This window comes from Zootoca vivipara, chromosome 8 (genome assembly GCF_963506605.1).
Source record: "Zootoca vivipara chromosome 8, rZooViv1.1, whole genome shotgun sequence".
Classification (NCBI taxonomy): domain Eukaryota; kingdom Metazoa; phylum Chordata; class Lepidosauria; order Squamata; family Lacertidae; genus Zootoca; species Zootoca vivipara.
Genome location: NC_083283.1, coordinates 34,911,321 through 34,934,616, shown reverse-complemented (window position 1 = coordinate 34,934,616; position 23,296 = coordinate 34,911,321). Strand labels below are relative to the sequence as shown.

The following is a 23,296-nucleotide window of genomic DNA, read 5'->3' as shown; positions in this document are numbered from 1 at the left end:
CGCTATTTGCGCGGGCTGTTAACATACGGGATATTTAAGGAGAGCGCGCGCGAGCGCCGACGACGGCCGTTTTCCCCGCCCTCGTCTTCGGAACCACGTGATAGGAGACGGGGACGGAAAGGGAAAAGTCGGCTGCAATGTCGTCAGTGGCAGAGGGAGGAGGGAGAGCGGAAGGTCAGGGCGCCGCGGAGCGGAAGTAGGATCCGGAGCGCGTCCGCCATTGTGGGAAAGCGGAGCCCGGAGCAGGGGAGGGAAGCCGAGCTGTGTCCAGCTGGTTGCTTTCGGAGGCGCCGACCAGACTAGAAGTGCCCGGGCTGCGGAGACAGTCAGGCGGCGGCGGGGAGAGCGGCGGCGGTGGGGAATTGAGGAAGAGCGGGAGGAGGAGGCCCAAGCGGAGCGGGGTGAGGGGATTGCGGCTCCCCGTGAAGAATGTCAGCCACCAGCGTCGACCAGGTACGGTCTCGGCCCGGCCCGGCCCGGCCCGGCCTGGTCGGGAGGATGGCTCGGCCTCCCCTTCCTAACCGCGTCCCGCCCTCCTTCCTCTGGGGATAGCGGGGATCCGCGCCCGCTACATCCGAGGCCGTGCGGCTCCTCCCCTGTTCCCAGGCCCGCCCCCTCCGCAGGCCTGGAGCCGCTCGGCCTGGGGCCTCCCCGCGGAGGCCGTGAGGCAAACCCGTTGCTTCTCTTCACGAACAGGCCTTTGCCTCTCCGGGGGCGCCTTCGCTTTCCGCGCCAGCTTCGCTCTCTGTCCGCTTTCCTGTGCCGCCTTCGGTTTTCCCTCGCAAGTGGACTTGGAGGGATCCTTACGGCCACCGTTAAACCACCTTCGTAGTGCAGCCGCCTCTTGTAACGTTCTCGCGGTTCTGTTTTTTTGCGTTTCATTTATTGATGGCATGTCTTCATGCCTGTTTCCGTATCTGCTTATTTGTTTTCATGCAGCTATTCCATGTACACTTTTTTTCTTTCTTTCGCCCTTTTCTGATCTCCTTACCCCCCCCCCCAAAAAATCCTTCACCAATTCTCCCCATGATTGTTTTTCTAGTCTTGATCCTCTTAGTCTCACCCTTCTGGGTTTCTCCCCTCTCTCCCTCTGTGTACACATTATTTTTGCAGCTGATAGCAGATAATGGATGTCTCTGGTGAACGTTAACTTGGGGAAGGAATCTTGCAAACCAGAATCCATGTCTGCACAAGTTTCATTTTAAAACCTGGAGTGTCACTTGTGAAAATACTTGCTTTTAGTATTGGCTCTTCAGCTAGTACAGGTTTTTCTTCATTCTGTTCAGGATTGAGTAATTTGCGAAAGTCATTGCAGGGTCAGAGTCATAAAGTATGTGAAAATAGAGGGAAACAGGAATAGTTGGTAATGGGAGGTTTATTTGGGGGCAGGGAAATGCACTTAATGAAGTAAAAATATTTTAACATGGTATGTACTAAATAGTATAGTCCGCAATATAGCTAGCTGATGTAACAATTCTGATTTTATTCAGCATTGAAGTGTAGCATTCTTAAAGTACAGGACTAGGGCCATGCAAAAGTACAGGCAACACCCCATTTGTGTGGGGGTTGTGTTCCAGGTCATTATGCGGAAACTAATTGAAAAAGTCTACAAACACCTGTTCTACCCATTTGGTGACATTTCAATGACGCCTTTATAACGTTTCTGGGTTCAGCACATGTGCGCGATTGTGCACATATTGGTTGCGCCTAAAATGGGAGTGGCCTGTACCTCACCGGAACATGCTAATTGGTCCTTGTTGCATATTTTTTTGCATTTTACGGGCACCTTTTTATAACTGATTTGATAATAGCAATACATGCTTAGCTTTAAGAAATAAAAGAGGGCATAGTACAGTCAAGCGTTCAGCTTCTACAAAATCATCTGATTATACTTTTTATACTGCTACACATAAATATTGGATGACTGTTCCATTTTGTTTCTGAATGGTAAACTGTAGCTAGTTATCTTAATGTGTACAGTAATATTGGGAGTCTACCAGTAATCCCAATAAACAGAATTTAGAATGCATCAGGCTTGCAGCACTTGTCATAGTTCTTTCTTTTTAATAAAATGGCTTGTATTTCACCATCTTGGGATATCTTAAAATCTCCAAAATTATTTGAGCTTTGTGATAACTTTAATGTTTGATTCCTCTAATTTTTGTTTGTTTGTTTTTCTTGTTTTATGACTTACAGAGACCTAAAGGACAGGGAAATAAAGGTAAGTTGATTCTTCTGTGTTAGGTTCTCTGACATGAATAGAGAAATTCAATGATTTCTCTGTAGTAGACAGTTAAGTGTAGCAGATGCATTCAACTGACAGTTTATATAGTAGTAGTAGTAATCATGAGACTGCACCAGACAGTGAACCATTTTTTTTCATAAAGTGGATTTTCCCAACAGCTTTTTGTGTTAAATCATTCTTAATATGTTGATCCTGCAACAGTTTATTCCCACTTACGTTTAACTCAGTGGAACATCTGAGTAGTCATGTGTAGATAGAATTGTGCTGTCAGAATGCTTTATACTCAGCCAAGTGTATGGAGTCATATATGAATCATACTCTGAGTAGTACGACCTATTGAAATCAGTTAAAAATTAAATCAGAAAGCAAAACGTAAAGCCATTAAAATTCCAATAAAAGCAGATAAGCAACAGTGCACTTTATGAGCTTATAAGAAGACCATAAAACAAGAAGACAGTTAAATACTTGCCAGAACAAAAAGGTAGTGAAAAACCATCAAAAATGTTTCTGTATATGAAGGGTTAATAATTGTGCTTATGTGCATAATATTGTAGGAATGGTTCTTCATTTAGCCTAGTAGCAAGTGTGCTAAACTGATGATGAGTGGTGAGCATATGTGCATGAGAATTTTGATAAACTGTGATACATACTGGCAAATGAAACAAAAATTGAATGTAGTATTATCAGCATGTCATTTATCTCTGCATACAGGATAGCATGGTATGCTTTAATCTTTAGTGTATTCTTTATCCCAAGCTTTTGGCAGCTCTTTAAAAAATTGAGCATTTGCATATAGCCATACTGCTAAAATATATACATGGGAGAGTTAAGGACTCCATTTTGTTAGAAGTGAGAGGCAAAGATTGCTAAACATTATATGGTCATAGGCAGGTACCTAGTCATAGGTATCCATAGGATCAATCAAATTGTATTGGTATCCATAGGATCAATCTTTCTCAAATATTGAGAACTGTTCAGTTATTGAACTCCTAAAATCTTAGCTGTTGCACATGTGCACTTTACATCACATCTTCATTGGGATACTTTAGTGTACTTAATTTTCCATAGAGTAAAGACAAGCAAAGAAGTAAACTTGCCAGTGGATAGGGTTACTTGCCAACATTGTATGAATAAATTTCCAATCGCAAAAGGGAATTCCCCTTTAAATCCCCCAGATATGGTCCAAATCTGCTTTGTCAATCAATGTAAAGTTTTTTTTTGTTTCCATTATATCACGTTAATATCTACAAGAGAACCTAGACTGAATCTTGTCTCGGCAGGAAAGATCTCTAACCAGCAGTTCAGCTACTCCCCTACTCTGGTTCTCTTCTCCCCCCCCATCCTGTGCTTGAAGGCTTGTATTTTAGGTATGCATATTTACTTAGAATCAACTCCTGTTTGGTTTAGTGGTCTTTAATATTAATGACTTTTGTATGCTGATCCATAACAAAGTTCTCAGGACTTATGGTAAAGATAAAAACAACTTAAATAAAGAATAAGGCATACCATCAAAAGCATAATGAATACAAGAAAACAAAACTCACCACAACGCCAAAGTTAAAAGCATTGATTTTTTTTTAAAAGGCCCAGATAACACAAGTTATTTAAAAGGCCTGATCTTTACCCTGGGACGTAAGCAGCCTTAGTAGGCTATTCTGTAACTGGAGTGCCCCTAATTGAGATGCCTGTCCTGATTGTTACTCACCTTATTTCGTTTGTTGGGGTTTCTCAGGGCAACATGTTAGCCGCCAGCATCCAAAAAAAATCCCATGGTTTAGGCACTTATAGATGAGAAGAGCCTTGTGCTAAAGATTAAGCACTTTCAATTGTGCCTTGTCACAAGACAAGCCATACTATTTCTAAGGTATCTCCAGTAGCTGTTTTTCCCTACTTTTTTTTTAAAAAAAAACTTTTCAGAGAATGAGAATCTATAATCTTATTAAGGAACATATTGAAAGTCTGTGCAGTACAGCAGCTAGAGCATTGGACTTACATGTGAGGTTGAAATCACTGCTGATCTACGAAGCTAACTGGCATTGTGTCTCAGCCTAACTTACCTCAAAGGGTTGTGGTAATGGCAAAATATCACTAAGCTTCATACAGCAAAATAGGGTGCAAATATTTTATTTTTTATAAACTGACAAATTTATTATTCCCATTTGAGTGTGCATAGAATTGTGGTCTTAGTTGTACATACGTCACTGAATAAGACATTCATTTGCTGGTAGTGACACCTTGGGTTTAGTGGTGTATTCCCCATTCCAAAGAGGAGAGACACGAAACATAAAACTGTACTTGAAATACACTGTTGGTAACTGGATATAGCATGTATTTTCCTGTAAATCAAATGATGTAATTATTAAGATTCAACTTGCAATTCAAGAATTCAGTTAGAGAAGGACACAAATTTATTTTGCAGCAGAAATTGTTTGTACCTTAATACATACAGAACTTCACTATACTGTACTGGCTGATAACTGTTTCTGAGTTCATAATTCCTTTTAAAGCACATTTTACTATTTGAGGAGAATTGCTAGTACCGTGTTTCCCCTTTTTTAATACGTAGTCATTAAGTAAGCCATGGCAGGATTTCTAGGCATGTGCGAAACGTAAGACATACCCCGAAAATAAGACATACCTCGGAGAGGTTTGAGACCATGTGGGAGGGGGTGCATGAATTGAGCGCGTTGCCAGGCGAGCCGCGCTGGGAGCCTCCCCACTCTTCCCAGGACTTTTTTCCACTCGGGCCGAGCGCCCGGACAGGGAAACCCCCCGGCGTCGGGAGCGCTGCTGGCCCCTTCCGCGCCTCTGGAGCATTGTGGGCTGCATGGCCCAAGGCTGAGCGGCGACGGGAGGCCCGCTGGCCCTTCCGTGCCGCCAGGGCAACGGATGGAGGCGGGAGCGCTGCTGGCCCCTTCCACTCCTCTAGAGCGTCGTGGGATGCATGGCCCAAGGCTGAGCGGCAACGGGAGGCGTGCGGGCCCTTCCGTGCCGCCGGGGCAATGGGTGGCGGCGGGAGCGCTGTTTGCCCCTTCCGTGCCTCTGGAGTGTCGTGGGCTGCATGGCCCAAGGCTGAGCGGCAACGGGAGGCGTGCGGGCCCTTCCGTGCCGCCGGGGCAATGGGTGGCGGCGGGAGCGCTGCTTGCCCCTTCCGCGCCTCTGGAGCAACGGACGGCTTTTTTTTCTAGCCGCTTTTAAAAACAAGGTGCTGGACTGGAGGGACCTTTGGTTTGGTCCGCCTGAGCTCTTTCTGTTTAAGCGCGGGAGAACAGTTCTTCGGAGAGGCTCTCCCAGCTCCCGCCTTGGGCTCTGCAGCACCACCTTCCACACAGAGGAAGCGTGAGAAGCGCAGCTGCCGAGGGCCCCGCTGACCCCCGCGGAAGCCATCACGCCCCTCCCTCAAAGCCATGTTGTGCCGGAGCAGCCCAGCAGCTTAGCCGGCAACGTCTCGCCCCGCTCCCAATCCGCCTTGCCACCCACGACTGGGCCATTTCAGATTCCACCCCACTCCCGCCCTGCCTCCTCAGCCGCTGTGCGATCGAGCCCCCGCCAGCCAGCCGCCCAAGCCTGGCTCCTTGAAGGCTTCGCCTTAGCAAAATCCCTGCCTAGGCTGGAGCTGGGGGAGCCTCGCGCCATCGCTTCACACACCCGCTCACGGCGCGTCCCAAGCACCAAGCTACCCTGGCGCGGGACCTGCCCGGTTCCCGCGTGCGCAGGTTCAGGCCGCGGCTTCGGCACCGAACGGACGGTGACGGGAGCGCTGCTGGCCCCCTTCTGCCCCGCCGGAATGTTGTGGGCTGCATGGCCTTGGCACCCGGAACCGGCAGCTGCTGCAGCGCCAAGCAGCGCCCCGAGCCAGCGGCCTGTCATAAGGTACCGACTACACTTTCCTCCCTTCCTGTGTTCCGAGAGCCAGTCTCTGCAAATTCCACCCTTCCTGTCTGCCTTATAAGACCAACGAGCAACAGAAGGTACCGTAATAAAATAAAATAAAAACCTAATAAAAAATTAAGACATCCCCTGAAAATAAGACACCTTGTGTTTTTTTGAGGAAAAAAAGTTATAAGACGGTGTCTTAAAAAAGGGGAAACACGGTATGTGACTCCCTCTTTTCCAAGACAGGGTTGGTCTCCTTTCAAACATGTTATCACTTTAGTCACAGGAGAAATGGCTGTCTTTTTTCTGATGAGACATTGGAGAAGGTTTTGAGTTTTTCTGCATCTGTTTATTTAGATATTTAAATACTACATGTTATCCGGGCAACTCAATGCAGCAATATCATAAAATCCATAGCCGCTGGAATCCATATCCACCAAAAGCTATATAAAACAAACAAAAAAGCAGTGGAATTGCACCACTATTGGCACATTTCTTATGGGGGGGGCGGTATTCCAGAGTGTGGACTCTTGTCACAGAAAAGGCCCATGTCCCGGTTAATGTTATCTGCAGGCTGTGGCACAATCAGAAGGGCCTCTGCAGATGTTCTTACTGGCAGGGCATGCTTATCTAGAGAAAAGCGTTCTCTCAGATAACCTGGTTCCAAATGGTTTAAGGACTGGCAGTTTAATAACAAATCCTGAAATATGGCTTGATAGCAAATTGGCAGTCAGTGCAGTTCCTTTAACGGTGGAGTTGCATTCTCATGGCCAGTAACTTAGCAACTACATTTTGTGCTAACTGCAGCTTCCAGACCAGTTTTGAGGGTAGACCCACAGAGAGCACATTACCACACTCTATTCCAGTGCATGGGTCACTGTAGTCAGGCTGTCCTTGGCCAGGATTGGCTATAAACTGGAGTAATGACTGAAGCTGGTAAAAGGTGGTCCCTGCTGCTGTAGTCACATGGGACTCCAGTAACAACTATAGGTACAGGAGCACCCCCATACTTTGTTCCGGCTCCTTCGGATGGAATGCAGCAGACAAATACAGAACAGACGAAGTGCCTACATTCTGGATTTGGAAACCAGTCACCTACAGGATCTCCATCTTGCTACAATTCAGCTTCATTGACTGTTATCCAGCCCATTGCTGTTTCCAGGGCTGCAGAGCCCCAATTGAACAAAAGTAAAGGCCCTTCTTTCTCCCTCACCACATTCCTCTTGCTTCTGCAGTCACATTTGGAATGTATTGTACTAATGAACTAAAATGTCACATTTCCTTATTTTGCATATATTTGGGGATAAAATTAGTGTTTTCAAAACATTTAAATCTTTGCAACAGGAATTGCGGGGGTGGGGCACATCATCTGCTGTGAATGTGGATTTCCGGCTTGCTGGCTTACTGTCTTCTCTGTTCACTTCCTTCTTGAGGTATTCTATAACTTTGTCTGCTTCATGTGAAAGTGGCACTTTCAAAAACAAACAAAAAAGACAAATGCTCAGAGAATCTAGTAGCATTAAGGGAATGTTTTGGGCATGGACAAAAGTTTCACCTTTTCTAATGAACACAGAAGTAAATGAGGAAAGAATGTGGAGTTTAGTTTAGACCACGATTTACCCCAGTATAAAACAGCTGGCAGTGATCTACTTATTGTCATTGGAAGGGGGGGGAGGCCAAAGTTGTTGAGCTTTTTTTTGTTATGTAACATTGAATAGGGTTTCAAAAGTGGAAGACGGTAGACTTACTGAATGGCACTGTTTTTTCAGAGGATCTGATGAAGCTACTTCATCTTTCCTTCCCCTAGAGCAGGGGTGGCCAACTTCCAAGCGACTGCGATCTACTCACAGAGTTCAAAACTGGCAGTGATCTACCCCCTTTTGGGGGGTTCAGGTCAAAGTTGAGCTTTTTTTTTTTAGGAAGGAAAGCCCTGTTTTGGGGGTTCACGTAAAAGTTGTTGAGCTTCTTTAGGAAGGAGGAAAGCGACATTGAGCTTTTCTTTTAGGAAGGAAAGCCCTATTTTTGGTGGTTCAGGTCATTTTAGGGGTGTAGGGCAAAGGTGTTGAGATTTTTTTTAGGGGAGCCAAAGTTTTTTTTGGGGGGAGCCACTGATCTACTGGTGATCTACCACAGATGTCCAGTGATCTACCGGTAGATCACGATCTACCTGTTGGACATGCCTGCCCTAGAGTATGGGAGACAAATGAGGGAGATGCAGGAAAGAATGGACTCTTAAAAGATAGATTGATGGAAATTTGTTTGTGGCAGGAAAGGTTTTGGATGTGGAATAACTCCTGTTGCTTTTAGGTGTGACTATCTCATCCACAGGAAGCGGTGTTTTGCTGTTGTCTAGTTTGAGGTTTTTTTACTCTGCAGTTAAGTGAAATAGCTGTCTAAAGGATACTAGTTTTCAGCTGCAGTCTTCAGTTCTGCAGAACCTATGTTCTTTATACAAATATGAATAACAATGTAACTAGCCAAAGTACAAATTTTATTAGGTGCATTGGCTCCTTGAAAAATCTGTGTGAAATGCATAGGGCAGATGGTTGTTTTTCTTCTAAGCAAAATTAAAAACACCACGAAGCTCTGAACACACAGTGAATACAAATTACATTTCACAAGTTACTTTGCATATGATGTGAAGGACCTGAAGGTAAGAGGGGGTTTTTAATGCAAGGAAATCCTGAGGGTCTTTAAGTGCCCTTGTCGTCGTCGTCCCAAAAAATTATTGCACTGTTTCCCACCCTGTGTGTGTGCAGGGCATAATTTTCCCCCAGAAAAAAAACTAAGCTGCCATATTCTTACTAATATATATCTATATGTAGTTGTTTTGACCTCATGATGAGCTGCTACACAATACAGCTGGGCTTTGTGTTTCTGCAATGTGAAATTGGAAACCTAAGTTCTCATGAGTCCATCATACCGTAGTTACTGAGTTTGTTTTAAATGCTCAGAACATCTCTCGGTCTTGTTTACTGTCAAGCACAAAACCTGCTTTTATTGTGACTGCTTATGTGGCAGGCTTACTGCAGTGCACCTGTAGAGGTCCTGGGTTGTCAGCTCACATGTAAAGAAGTATTACCATTGCTCTTTGCAAATACGTTATTTGTACTTGGTATTAGGAATTGCTCTGTGGGGTGGGGTGAGAACCCTGTTGCTGACAATGTAAACAAAACCAGATTCATGTTGCATTATTGGAAAAGTAGGTCATGCCAAGCAAAGTTCTAGCTTGTGTGTGCATGTCTACCTTGAAAGCTGTGCCTGTGCTCTAATTCTGTTGCACAGAACAGTAGGAACATACAAGCAGGAAATAGGATGGGGATATATATATGAGGGGACACAGGTGGCGCTGTGGGTTAAACCACTGAGCCTAGGGCTTGCTGATCAGAAGGTCGGCAGTTCGAATCCCTGTGACGGGGTGAGCTCCCGTTGCTCGGTCCCAGCTCCTGCCAACCTAGCAGTTTGAAAGCACGTCAAAATGCAAGTAGATAAATAGGAACCGCTACAGCGGGAAGGTAAACGGCATTTCCGTGTGCTGCTCTGGTTCGCCAGAAGTGGCTTTGTCATGCTGGCCACATGACCTGGAAGCTATACGCCGGCTCCCTCAGCCAATAATGTGAGATGAGCGCGCAACCCCAGAGTCGGTCACGATTGGACCTAATGGCCAGGGGTCCCTTTACCTTTACCTTTATATATATGAGAGAATGATTAATCTGTAGAGCTAGTCTGTGTTGCTTTTTCCATTTCATTTGCATGAATTTAACTAGAACTGGCTTACTAAAAATGTTTGCATGCATTTTTGCTATTTTCAGGTAGAAAACCTTTGTATACAGTACTCAGCATAGAGCTCTATTAATAAAGGTGTCTACAAATTTCATTTTTGAAGTGAACAATTGCTGCCAATATACTATATTGTTTCTAGCTATGTTAGAAGTGATATTTCAACAGCCAAGCACTTTTTAGACGATTCCATTCTTAACTATGGAGAGTTGCCTGCTTTCTGTAGATTTCCCATCTGTTGAGGTGTTGAATTTGCACTGTCCCCTTAGGATGGCAGGAAAACTGGTTTAGTGTCCTAATATTTTATACTGGAAAATTATGCCAGCTAAGTACCTGCAGAAGATTTTATGTGAAAGTGTTTAGTTGAAGTTATTTGAACAGAGCAGTTAATCTAATATTTATGCTTGCATATGAATCCATAGAGCTTCAACAGTTTTAATACATATAACTAGACAAAAAGTGCACTCCTCTGAATTACCTTGTTTCTGTTGAGAGTACGGCTGGGTTATCAATATTGCAGTATATCACCAGCTAAACATCCCAATATATCGCAACATCTGAAATAAGGAAGGAACTCACAGAGGCAAACAGGACAATGTCCTGGCATCTGCTACTACTTAAGGGTCTAAAACTAATAAATGATATTATCAATCACTTCATGGTCACTTTCAGCAGCAGGCAAGTCAAAATGCATCCAAACAAGACACTTGGTTTTGGGATTGGCTACCAAATTGTGGTATTCAGTACAATCCAAAGTATGGTGAGGAGTCATAGTGATAACAAATAATATGGGACTATCTGCATTAGTCCCTTAAGTACTAGCAGTTGCCAGGACATTGTCCTGTTTGCCTCTGTATAGTTCCACCCTTATTTCAGAAATTGTGGTAGATTGCAATGCTTAGCTGGTGATATTGTGAGGCTTAGCTGCTGATAACATTGCAGTGTTTAGCTAGTGAGTTATCACAATATTTAGCTGGTGAGTTCTCATGATGTTGAAAACCAGATATCACCTAGTCCTTACACACATTGTGATTTGCGATATATTGCCAGCTCAAATATTATGAAACAATTATCACAATGTGTACTACAAACCAGTTTTGGAGCCCTAGTTGAGAGGCTTCATATAGTGGTAATCTAATCTTAATATGTACACTACACTCAAATGTACCCAGCAGGTACATTTTTTAACATTTTATTTTATGCCATATTTTCAAATTCACCTGTTTGATGTTCTTCTAATTCAATAGGGCTGACTAAGTTCTACAAGTTGGTCTTGGGTTAACTTCATTGATAACTTAAATAATAATATTCAGTTTGATACATCAAAGGTTTCCAGGTGATTTACAGAATATAAAAGTACAAAGCACGCCATGAAATCAGAAAGGAGCAATGCATTACCAAAAGTTATACAGCAACCCAATAAAAGAGTAACAAAAATTTCAGCAGCAAAAACACCCAACAGACAGCAAAGTCGAATGGCATCCATAGGCTGCTATTGGTTTTTTGAATTCTAAGATGCTAGTAGTGTGTTGCTGCCTGCTAAAGAAATATTCTGGTTTTGAAACATTTTTTCCCATCATGTGTTTTTAACAACTAAAAAGTTAGGCATAGGACTTCTAGAAGATGTCTAATTTCAGTTATGTTTCAGTTTCAGTGCAAAACGGTTCGATTCATCAAAAGGATGCAGTAAATGATGATGATTTTGAGCCATATCTAAGTAGCCAGACAAATCAGGTGAGTATTTACAAGAATACACCTTTTTTGTAAGCTAGTGAGTATAGTTTTTAGTTGGTTATTCCTTTGCTCAGCAGATGGCACAATTCTGGCATCTCAAGTTTTAACGTCCCAAGCAAGAGACACAACATGTTTTAGAGCTGTAAATTCCACATTTTGTATTAAACCCAAATTAAAGAATGAGAACCATACTGGATCAGGCACAAGACACATTTTGTCTAATGGCCTGTTCTCACAGTGATCACCAGATGCCTGTGGGAAGTCCATAAGCAGCACATGAACATGACATCAATTGCCCATCTATGATTACCAGCAAATGGTATTTCAGAAACTTGCTATCTCAAACAGTGAGGTAGAATGTTGCCCTCATGGCTAGTAACCTTATCCTTCATGAGTTTGTCTAAGCCAGGCATCCCCAACCCTCGATCCTCCAGATGTTTTGGACTACAATTCCCATAATCCCTGACCACTGGTCCTGTTAGCTAGGGATCATGGGAGTTGTAGGCGAAAACATCAGGAGGGCCGCAGGTTGGGGGTGCCTGGTCTAATCCTCTTTTTAAAAAATCCAGTTTGATGGACATGGTTACATATTGTGGAAATGAATTCCTTATTTTAACTACGTGCTGTGAAGAAGTACTTTCTTTTGTGTATCCTGAAACTTTAAACAGTAAAAAATAAAGTTTTTAAAATTAAAAAAACTTTAAACAGTAGGCTTCATTGGATATGAGAGAGAAGGCTACTCAGCTTTCTTCATTCAATGTATAATCTTGAACACCTCTGTTATGTCCACCAACTCTTCCTTTTTTGTCAGGTGTCTTAAGAGTTACTGTTTTCCTCCTAACTGAACTTTGTGCAAACTATAACTGAAAAGGGTTAATGCTGTAATGAAATGATTTTTCAAGACCCAGGGTGGTGGTGGGTAGGCCCTAAATGACTACATCTGTTTGCATAGGACTTTTCTGCATAGAAAAGGCTGATTTATTTAAAATATTTGAAAATTGACCTTCAATAGCATTTCCAGGATGACAAGATAAAATACACAAATCTGATGCCCTACTCTTGTAGCAGCCTACAGTGCTACATCCCATACTATTTCCTTCAGCAGTTGGAATTGGAGTGGGATGGAGAAGGAGTTAATAGTCCGGTCATTTTTCTTATGATTCAGCCTTTGGTTAGCTTTTTATTTTCTGTTCCCTTTCTGAATTCTTACATGAGTTTCAAGTCCAACAAGGATTCTTCCAGAACATGGATGTTGAGAGGCTTTGGGGCAAGGTATTTGGAAAGAAAGTGCAAGAAAGTGGTATTTCTATCATTTTGTATGTGTGTACTATGATGGGAGAAACAGTTTATATCCTTATGCCCAACCTGTACAGTTGATAGTGGTTTTGTATGCCTAAATTTGCATGGTGAGTAAGAAATGCAAAGAATATGTGGTGCTTTTTATTGGGCCAGTTCCTTTTGGTGTCAAATGGCCTTGCAGCCAGTCAGTTGCTGGGCAAGAACATACTGTACATTACTTGATCCAGCACTCAAACAACCTTTTGAAAAACAGACACTTGTAGATGAGTGAGCTGATAAAACCTTTTGGGTTTGATCCATTCTTGGATTTCAGTTTTGCTCTGTACTGGGAAGTGACTGCTGATTTCTCCTTGCCTCTGCCTTTTCCTGAAAAGCTGTTTTGGAGGCTTGGCTGATTCTCTGGAAAAGTGTGGCAGTTACAGGGGCAAAAATCACATCTCTCCCTCTACTGGAAAGCTTCTGCTGGGTACTGGTTGCTTTTGCAAATGGAAGAATCCAGCTACGCCAAGGGTGGCATAGTTTATGCAAACTTTGGAGTTTAATATTCTTTATATATACATAGAGCAGATAATTCAATTTTCTATTTTTTTTTAATTGGGAAAATAATAGTGACAAGACTCAAAATGCTGAACACAGAACATTAAAATATTGATTCAAGATTGAACAATCAGAGCAAGCTAAGTGAATTAGGAATTGGATCTGGACCAAATAAACCAGCAAATGTTTTTTACCTTGCTTGCAAATGCTAGTCATGTGTGGCACATGGCCACCCATAAGGAACCCTCACACTTATAAAAACTTCCTTGTTTGCTCATATAGAGGTGTTCTTTTATTTTGTACAACAAATAGTATAGTATAGTATAGCTAAACTATAGCCTTTCAGATGTTATTGGGCTATCATCTCTGACCATTGGTCATGCTGTCTTTGACTGGTGGGAGCTGGGAGTCCAAAATCATATTGAGGACCTCAGGTTAGCTACCCCTGGTTTCAAGTGATGGGGCTTATCAGTCCTTGAAGTTCCTTTTCACTGTGCAGGGTGACCTTATTTACAGTTTGGCAAGGAACATGATGAGTTGTTAAATATATACACTGAACCTTATCTATACACCAGAGGCAGGTTTCTCAGGGGAACGTTGGTACACATACATGTTGGGCTAATGGTCATGGTCAGTACTGAAGCTTTGATCAGCTGTTCAGCGCAGGAGAGAGGGAGGGAGGCCTAGAAATATGACAGGAATTTGCTTATAGGAATAAAAGAGATAAAATGACACCCAGATAAAAACAGGAAAAGCACTCCTGTTTGGAGATGTAAGAGAAAAATTTTAATTGCTCCAAGCACTTTTAATTGTGTCATATTAATTAAAATGATGTAGGCTGTAATTACTTTGGTTTTGTATGTGAGATTAAAGATAACGAAGGTATCTCTCTTAGATCTTTCTGCTTGATTTTTTCCCCCTGTTTAAAATTCTAACTAACTGTGTTGGAAATTTGCTTCAGATGTCCATAAATGCATAGTTATGGCAAATAATGTAGATGTAGCAATAGAATGATTCTTACACTGATATTTTTTCCTGCAGAATAATAGCTATCCACCAATGTCAGACCCATACATGCCTAGTTATTATGCTCCATCCATTGGATTTCCGTACTCACTGGGTGAAGCGGCATGGTCCACAGCAGGAGATCCTCCAATGCCATACTTGACAACTTACGGACAGATGAGCAATGGTGAACACCACTACATCCCTGATGGTGTCTTTAGTCAACCTGGGGCTTTAGGAAACACCCCTCCATTCCTTGGTCAGCATGGATTTAATTTTTTCCCTGGGAATGCAGATTTCTCAACATGGGGGACAAGTGGATCTCAGGGACAATCGACTCAAAGCTCTGCTTACAGCAGCAGCTATGGCTACCCACCTAGCTCTCTTGGTAGAGCAATAGCCGATGGACAGGCTGGATTTGGCAATGATACATTGAACAAGGTGCCTGGTATTAGCAGCATTGAGCAAGGCATGACTGGACTGAAAATTGGCGGTGATATGACAGTCGCTGTGACGAAAACAGTTGGTTCCGCTCTGAGTAGTACAGGTATGACAAGCATTGCAGCAAATAGTGTGCCTGCGGTTAGCAGTTCAGCACCTAAACCAACCTCATGGGCTGCCATTGCTAGGAAGCCTGCTAAGCCTCAGCCAAAACTTAAGCCTAAAGGTAATGTGGGAATTGGGGGCCCTGCGGTACCACCACCCCCTATAAAACACAACATGAATATTGGAACTTGGGATGACAAAGGGTCTGTGGTAAAAGCTCCCCCAACCCAACCAGTACTGCCTCCTCAGACTATAATGCAGCAGCCTCAGCCATTAATTCAGCCTCCTCCAATGGTGCAAAGCCAACTGCCTCAGCAGCAGCCTCCGCCTCCGCCGCCACAAGGACCTCAGCAACAGGCTCAGCCTCATCAGCTGCAGCAGCAGCAGCAACAGCTGCAAAATCGCTGGGTGGCTCCTCGCAATAGGGGTGTAGGCTTCAATCAGAGCAATGGAGCCGGCAATGAAAACTATGGTATAGGTGTTATACCAGTTAGCTCTTCACCTTCTGGTGTAGAAGTGCACCCAGTATTGGAGAAACTAAAGGCCATAAATAACTATAATCCCAAAGACTTTGATTGGAATCTGAAGAATGGTCGTGTGTTTATCATCAAAAGCTATTCAGAGGATGATATACACCGCTCCATTAAGTATTCTATCTGGTGTAGTACTGAGCATGGTAATAAGCGCTTGGATGCTGCCTACCGTTCACTGAATGGAAAAGGCCCACTCTATTTACTTTTCAGTGTGAATGGCAGTGGACACTTCTGCGGAGTAGCCGAGATGAAGTCTGTGGTGGACTACAATGCATATGCTGGAGTCTGGTCTCAGGATAAATGGAAGGGGAAGTTTGATGTTAAGTGGATCTTTGTTAAAGACGTTCCAAACAACCAGCTGCGGCACATTCGCTTGGAAAACAATGACAACAAACCAGTTACCAACTCGAGGGACACTCAAGAAGTACCCCTAGAAAAAGCCAAGCAAGTGCTTAAAATAATTGCTACTTTCAAGCATACCACCTCAATCTTTGATGACTTTGCACATTATGAAAAGCGTCAAGAGGAGGAGGAAGCCATGCGTAGGGTAAGAATCTAATGTTATAATAAACTGTTTTCATGCTTTTGGGAGTTTGGGTTTTTTAAAAGACAGATCAGCTTGGTTTTTTTAATATGTAAAACAAAATAATTAGAAATGGGTTTAGATGGTAAAGGCCAAGGCATGTAACATACTCAGCAACACTTCCTTGCAAGCACATTTGCAAATACAATTTTCCATTCTTCATAGCATTTTAGTTCTGCATTAAAACCTTCAGCCAAGTAACTGAAGTTCGTGGGCAGTAGATTGAGAAAATATGTATTTTAATGGTTTCAGTAGCAAATTGTACTTGTTCCTTAAATCATTTTGTTGCCTGTTTAGTTTTGTGACACTTAAAACAAAAAATATGTATATGGAAGTTGTGATGTCTACATTTTTCAGCTGTTATAATAGCTACAATTTTTTTAGATGCATAGAAAAAGCCACATAACACAGAAATTCAGAGCTTGTTTTTTTAAAGGAATTTAGACTGCTTTCCTATGCCCATTTACTTGGTGGTGAGTCCCATTGAACTCAGTAGGACTTGCTTCTCATAGAGATGCATAAGAAAGAAAAAGAAAATGTCAATAATAATAATAATAATAATAATAATAATAATAATAATAATAATTTTATTATTTATACCCCGCCCATCTGGCTGGGTTTCCCCAGCCACTATGGGCGGCTTCCAACAGAAAAATGAAATAAAATAATCTATTAAACATTAAAAGCCTCCCTAAACAGGGCTGCCTTCAGATGTCTTCTAAAAATCTGGTAGCTGTTTTTTTCTTTGACATCTGATGGGAGGGCGTTCCACAGGGCGGGCGCCACCACCGAGAGGGCCCTCTGCCTGGTTCCCTGCAACTTGGCTTCTCGCAATGAGGGAACCGCCAGAAGGCCCTCGGTACTGGACCTCAGTGTCCGGGCAGAACAATGGGGGTGGAGACACTCCTTCAGGTATACTGTACCGAGGCCATTTAGGGTTTTAAAGGTCAGCACCAACACTTTGAACAGTGCTCGGAAACGTACTGGGAGCCAATGTAGATCTTTCAAGACCATTTAAACATGAGTTTAAATGTGTTTTGACCCTTTGTAGTTGGTTTTTTGTGAAACATTTCTTATCAAATGTGCCTGGCAGGACAAATAGAAAGGGCTGTATTCAGGCAATGTGTTTCTCCTGATGGAAGGCACTTTGATGCAGTGGAACCTTCCAGGGGTCAAGGCAAAATTGTCTTTTTCCTGGCCCCTCTGCAGCCCTCCAGCCTGCTTTGCAAGATTGAAGAATCCTTTAGAACAGCTTCAGTCCTTGTGCTGAGAGAAGGCTCTGCTGGATCAAAGAGCCTTTCATACGCAAAGGGGCATCATTTGGCTATAACCCAAACAACATTTACGCAGAATTAAATTAACCCAACCCAGGGCTGATTCTTATGATGACCTAGTTATCTTAGGAGAGTATAAAGAGTTGGGAAGGGACCTGAAACTTCTCCCTTCTTATGTGGGATATTGCAGACGTTGATTGTGGATTCTTCTACATGCAATACAGGCACTTGCCATCAACCTGTGGACCCCACTTTATTCCATAGGTACTTATTGCTGTAAGCACATGCCCAATCCAAGGTACGGTATCTTCTCCCATACCAAATGTTATTTATGAAGACCTGAGTTTTTTTTGTAATTTACAATAAAAATTAAACAGACTCTTAGGGGCAGTACAAAAGGAAAAATGGATGAAGAAAGAAGATGAAAATAAACAAATTCAGGTATCACTCCTTACCTTAAATCAGAGCTTTCCAAACTTTTCATGTTGGTGACACACTTTTTAGACATGCATCATTTCACAACACAGTAATTCAGTTTTACTCTTGTTAGCTACAGACCCTGCTAGCTGCTGATAGAGTCAACTTGCTGGAAAAGGCCGTGTAAAGTGTATGACCTTGTAACCTCCTGTACTGTTCAAATGGAAGGAGGAATTATTGTAAATAAGTAGTAGATGGATTCTCCTTTAAGAACAGGAGAAATATCCTAACTCCTGAATGACTGCTTGGCATGATCTTGTGTCCCCATTCCAGGTCTCCTCTGTGCACCACAGAAAGCTTTTTATTCCATAGGAAGCTGGTGAGAAGGATTCTATGTCATTGTTTGTAGGATGGGAGCAGTTTGGAGAGAGAAAAATAGTGTTACAAGTAGTTAATTAGGGATTAACTAGGAGTTCTGAAGAAGGCTTAAAATAAACTTGCTTGTAATCAAGGAATTCAGTGGCAGAGGAGATGTTGGGCAGAATCTGTTCAGTTCATAATCAAAAGTGGCTTTGAGCATTCTGATTCAGGTGTGGCTGCATTGTAGGTAGGTATAAAAGCCAGCCATAGCTAAATTCACATTGAATGGCATTGGTTAACAAAGCAAATGGGACACTAAGTCTGGTCCTCAGCTGAAGTTGTGACAAAACCTTGAACAGAAGAAAAGGCTGAAGAATAAAAAGTCTCTTTGACCCAAGTTCTCATTTCTTTTATGCTTCTCATGGTTGCTTTTTCTTTGGTGGGATCTGCAGCGTGGAACTAAATAAACAGTTTTGTTTTAAGCCGAGGTAGTTTTGCAGTGTTTGAGGAGAAGAAAAAAGTATACCTATATATGAAGAGTCCAGCCACGCTCCATAAATAAGCAGGATTCCTTGGGTAATCTAGTAATGATGCTGCATACAAAATGGCAACTTAAGTGTTTATACTAATTGGTTCTTCTGTTTACAAATTTTCTGTAATGGTTCTTTACTTTGACTTTCATTTCACGTGATTGTGTTTACTTTGTTTTTCATGCAGCCCTTTTTACTAAGATAATTACACTTGCTATTAGAGATGCATATACAGGCTAGTTCCAGTGTTCTATTTACAAGATGGCTTTTGGAATTATTCTTGTGGTTGTAGACACCTGAAATCAGATGGGGTACATCATCAACCAAGTTGCTAAGATTATTGCCTATTGTCCTCATGTAAACAGCACATTTTACAAATAGGTTGATCTGCTGGGTTTCTATTCATTTTAAAGGGTGTAACTGGATTGTTGGAACAGTACAGAAATGCTAGTGCTACTAATTGTGTTTCTATCAAACCTGTGCCTATCTTTATATTGCACTGGCTTAGAGTGGCGCCCAGTATGTTGGGTTCCATGGACATGTTGGGAATTTTGAATGTATTATACAGTAGGTGCTGTTATAAAATGGCTGACATGGGGTTGTTCCCATTCACAAAATGGCTTGCATGCTGGGTGGAGCCAGACAAGAAGTACTCATTTCACATTAAACCAGTCGAGATACTAAAGCTTGCACATGCAACCCCAGAAAGAGATGAGCAGGCAGCCTCAACAAAAGAGAAACTATGCGTGCACAGATCCAGAGAAAGAAGGAAAACAAGTATGCATTGCCCCAGAGAGAGCAACAGAGTCCCAGAGGGTGAGGTAGGTTCAGGAACCGATAGAGGGGAGAGGATCATGCGCACAGTCTGAGAGAGGCAGAAACACAAATTTGCTTTGTTATATCTTCCTTCTTGCCCCTCAGTCACCTTTTTCTTTGTTTCTAAACATGGTGGCATGTTAAAACAAAAAACAAGACCCACCCAAAGAAGAAATTGCACATACCTGTGTCCCCCCTCCCTGCATAACAAACACACCTCCAACAGGCACACAGTGAACACACACTCCTTTCCTTACACATCCATAAATTCAATCACACACTCATACATGCAGCCACATGTACACATGTGGCAGGACACACAACATGCATTTTGAGCCCACTCCAGTACTACCGGTAGGTTCGGGGTGGCTAGAAAATTATATCTGCCTCTTCAGTCAAAGGGATTTTATTTCCAGTACTAATTTAAAAAAATAAATCTTCTGACTGCTCTTTTAAGAATAGTAGGTAGCATTCTGCCCATCCAGTGCTGGAATGGAAGGTGGGGTGGGGAGAAGGCAAAGAGCTTGTCTCCCATCTAAGTTGAGAGATCCCTCTGCTGCCCTTTCCTCTCAAAGAGGTCTTATCTCCAATCTTAACACTGTGGTACTTAGATCAAATATAAGAGGTCCCTTTAACTCTTCCATGTCATGACATGATATTAGGTTTGCCCCCAAATGACCTCATGGACCAAATAGAAAGCCTAAATGTTCCCCAACACTGCTTCAGATTAAAAATGTGCATGCTTTCCTGAACTACAAAGTATTTTCAAAATGTTAAGTAAAATGTCACTAGTGACACGTCAGCTAATATCAGCAACTTTAGGTAGTAGGAGCCTAAAATTTGCATAATTTTCTCGGGAAACCCTACTTCCAAACTGTTCATGAATTCTGTAATCATGTTTCATAAAGGGTACATGTTTTCCATCAGTAGCTATGTTATAACATCACACATTAAGGTGCTGGTTTTGACCTTTAAAGCCCTATGCGGCTTGGGACCCTCGTACCTACGGGACCGCCTCTCCTGGTATGCCCCGCGGAGGACCTTAAAGTCCACAAATAACAATATTTTTGAGATCCCAAGCCATAAGGTGACTATATTGGTCTCAACTAGGGCCAGGGCCTTTTCAGTACTGGCCCCGACTTGGTGGAACACTCTCACAGGTGACCAGGGCCCTACGGGATTTGACATCTTTCCACAGGGCCTGCAAGATGGAGCTGTTCCGCCTGGCCTTTGGGCTGGACTTAGTCTGACCACTATGTTTCCCCCCCCCCTTCTGGTTTCGATTTGGGCCATTTTAAAATGAGGCTGCATTTAAAAAAATAAATCTAAATTGTATTTTAATCCGCATTTTATTCAATTGTTTTTCTTTCTTTTACATTTTATTGTAATTTTATTGATGTCAGCTGCCCCGAGCCTGGTTCTTACTGGGGAGGGTGGGGTATAAATATATTATTATTATTATTATTATTATTATTATTATTCTACCTGGACTCCTTTGGGAGTAAAAGGATATCAGTTGAATAAATAAGGCAATAGTGTATAACTGAAACATACTGCTCAGCTTACCTTTGGACCACATCAGCAAAGCTTAGAGGGGGATCCTGTCATCTGGGCTGTCCAGGACCTCCATACACACTGCCTAGGCTTGCGCCCTGGGGAAGTCACCTTGGTGCTGCTAACACATATGGTTTGACTTATCCCATTGAGGCACATTTTGTTGTCTCTTGAGACAGACGGATGCCAACAATGTATAGCACTTTATATCAGTAATTGCTATTCAGGTCTTCGTGACTTTAGGTAAAATGTTCTAGAAGACAATGTTGGTACTAGATATTTATCATTTGTAAATTACCCCTTGCATAGCTAGTATCTACATGTTACTAAGCTACAAGGGTTCTGAAGTGTCACTGATGCCACCAAACACAGTGAAACTTAGAGATTATCAGTTTATAAGAGTTTTTTTCTGTGCCCTATAAAGCAATTTGGCATCATCTTGTATCTTTCATTTAAGTTTCTGTGATGAAGTAGAATTGTAAAGATTTGTTGTGTTTGACTTGTGTCAAAAAGTGGCATTATGCTAGTGGAAGTGTTCCTTATATTCATTGATCCACCTTACCCATTGACACCCCCTCCCAAGAGAAAATTCCTCTGGGCTTGGAGACCCTTTGGAACATTTTGGAATATAATGCAGAGGGCTGCAATTGGTGAAAACTAGATGCCTCACCTTGCAGTAGCAAGACGTGTTTCTGTGGGGATGGGAAGCCACCATTGGATGCATCCCTTAGGTTGGATTATAGAATTGCACTTTTAAGCCAGCTGATTGCTGTAATGTTTCTGTAAAGCTAATGTCATGCTTTTATGAAATATTTATAGTCGCATAGCACTTGTACCGAATAAAAGTCTTCTATGACAGAGCTATACTAAATTTCCTTTCTTCTGTTCTGCAGGAGAGGAATAGAAACAAACAATAACTATTTGCCGATGGTCCTGCTAGAATTACAACACTAATGATATGGACTCTGGAAATGCCTAATATGTCTAAGAAGAAGTTCTTAAAGCTTTGTTCCTGCTTAAGGTGACATCTTTGAACACTTTAACACAAAATTGACTCTTCTTGTAATGGTTCTCATCAGTGCATCTGCCCTTATACTCTCTCACCAAACACACTTGAGAACTGTAACTTCGTCAAGCACTTTCTGTCCTGAAGCTTTTACCAGTATCTGCTGTCTTTTGTAATTATGCATCCTAGCTAAGGCACAGGAGATGGAACGAATGCAAGGATTCATTAACTCTTTGAATTTGTTAAATACTAACAATTAACCATCATAAGTGGTTTGATGATGTGAGATTCACATTGCTTCAACTTATTTTTCTTTGATGTAGTTTTTTAATTGTCAGTTTTTAGCTATTCAACAGAATTTAAAGCAAAATCATGCCATATTTAGTCCTGGAGTAAAACTCAAGTCTAAATGTTCATGTGAAAATTATTGTAGTAAACTTTTAATATGGCAAAGCAACTTTGAGCTGCAGTTTAGCCAAATGAATTATAACATGAAATTATATTAGAATGACATTTCCCTTGTTTCAAACTGTTTGGTGTAGAGAATATTAATATATGCAGCTTGGTGGGCCGCACCAATTAATGCACATTTCCTTTTTTTTTTCTGTAACATGTATACCGAAAAAAGTGCATTTGTCTGAGGAACTGTTTGTTTGCTACCACTCAATCTCAGTTTTGAGTACATGTACCTCAGTCTAAATCAGACTTTTTATGACCTTTATAACTATACTTAAAATCTTTAATTCCTATTTCTGGGTGTTTGCAAGCCTGAAAAGATTGCTATCATGGAAGTGAAAATTTACTCCTCTAGATGATTCACTAGCTAAATAAACATAATTCTTGTTTTAGCAAGCATATACTCTGTTTCTCAAATTTTGTTTGTTCCCAGCTCTGAATATTATAGTCTGATATTCTTTCAATTCAAAATACTTTGGGAAATAAACGTTTATCCATGGTTTCAGTTTGTATGCTCATGGATGTGTTTACATGTTATCTGTTAGAGCTATATAATAAAAGCCTAGGTACCATATTCACCTGAATATTTTCTATGCTACTTTTTAAACTTTTATTTTAAAATTTCCACTTGCACACCAACATGAATGCTGCCTTGAAAGTGAAGCAACTGTATTGGTTTCATGAAACACTGAAGAGTCTTAAAGCTTTCTCTTTGGAAGATCAGTACAAAATCCAGATATGGGGA

General features: G+C 41.9%; 1 protein-coding gene across 2 annotated transcripts; it reads left to right on the top strand.

Annotated features, from left to right (window-relative positions):
* Positions 1–155: 155 nt before the first annotated feature.
* On the top strand, positions 156–23,053 carry YTHDF3 (YTH N6-methyladenosine RNA binding protein F3). Of its 2 annotated transcripts, XM_035126245.2 has the most exons (6): positions 156–453; positions 2,197–2,221; positions 3,526–3,612; positions 11,550–11,635; positions 14,513–16,102; positions 21,983–23,053. In XM_035126245.2, exons 1-6 carry the CDS (start codon positions 430–432, stop codon positions 22,004–22,006), a joined length of 1,836 nt encoding a protein of 611 aa, XP_034982136.1. In that variant the 5' UTR covers positions 156–429; the 3' UTR covers positions 22,007–23,053. The 2 variants fall into 2 exon arrangements, with proteins under 2 accessions (XP_034982136.1, XP_034982137.1); XM_035126246.2 differs by lacking the exon at positions 3,526–3,612.
* Positions 23,054–23,296: the final 243 nt, after the last annotated feature.

What these genes read in the sequence shown, in the direction of transcription:
- YTHDF3 (XM_035126245.2), top strand. Translation starts at nt 430, where the DNA reads ATGTCAGCCACCAGCGTCGACCAG. An exon ending in CAGCCACCAGCGTCGACCAG is followed by an intron (nt 454 to 2,196) that starts GTACGGTCTCGG and finishes TATGACTTACAG; the next exon opens with AGACCTAAAGGACAGGGAAA. An exon ending in TAAGTAGCCAGACAAATCAG is followed by an intron (nt 11,636 to 14,512) that starts GTGAGTATTTAC and finishes TTTTTCCTGCAG; the next exon opens with AATAATAGCTATCCACCAAT.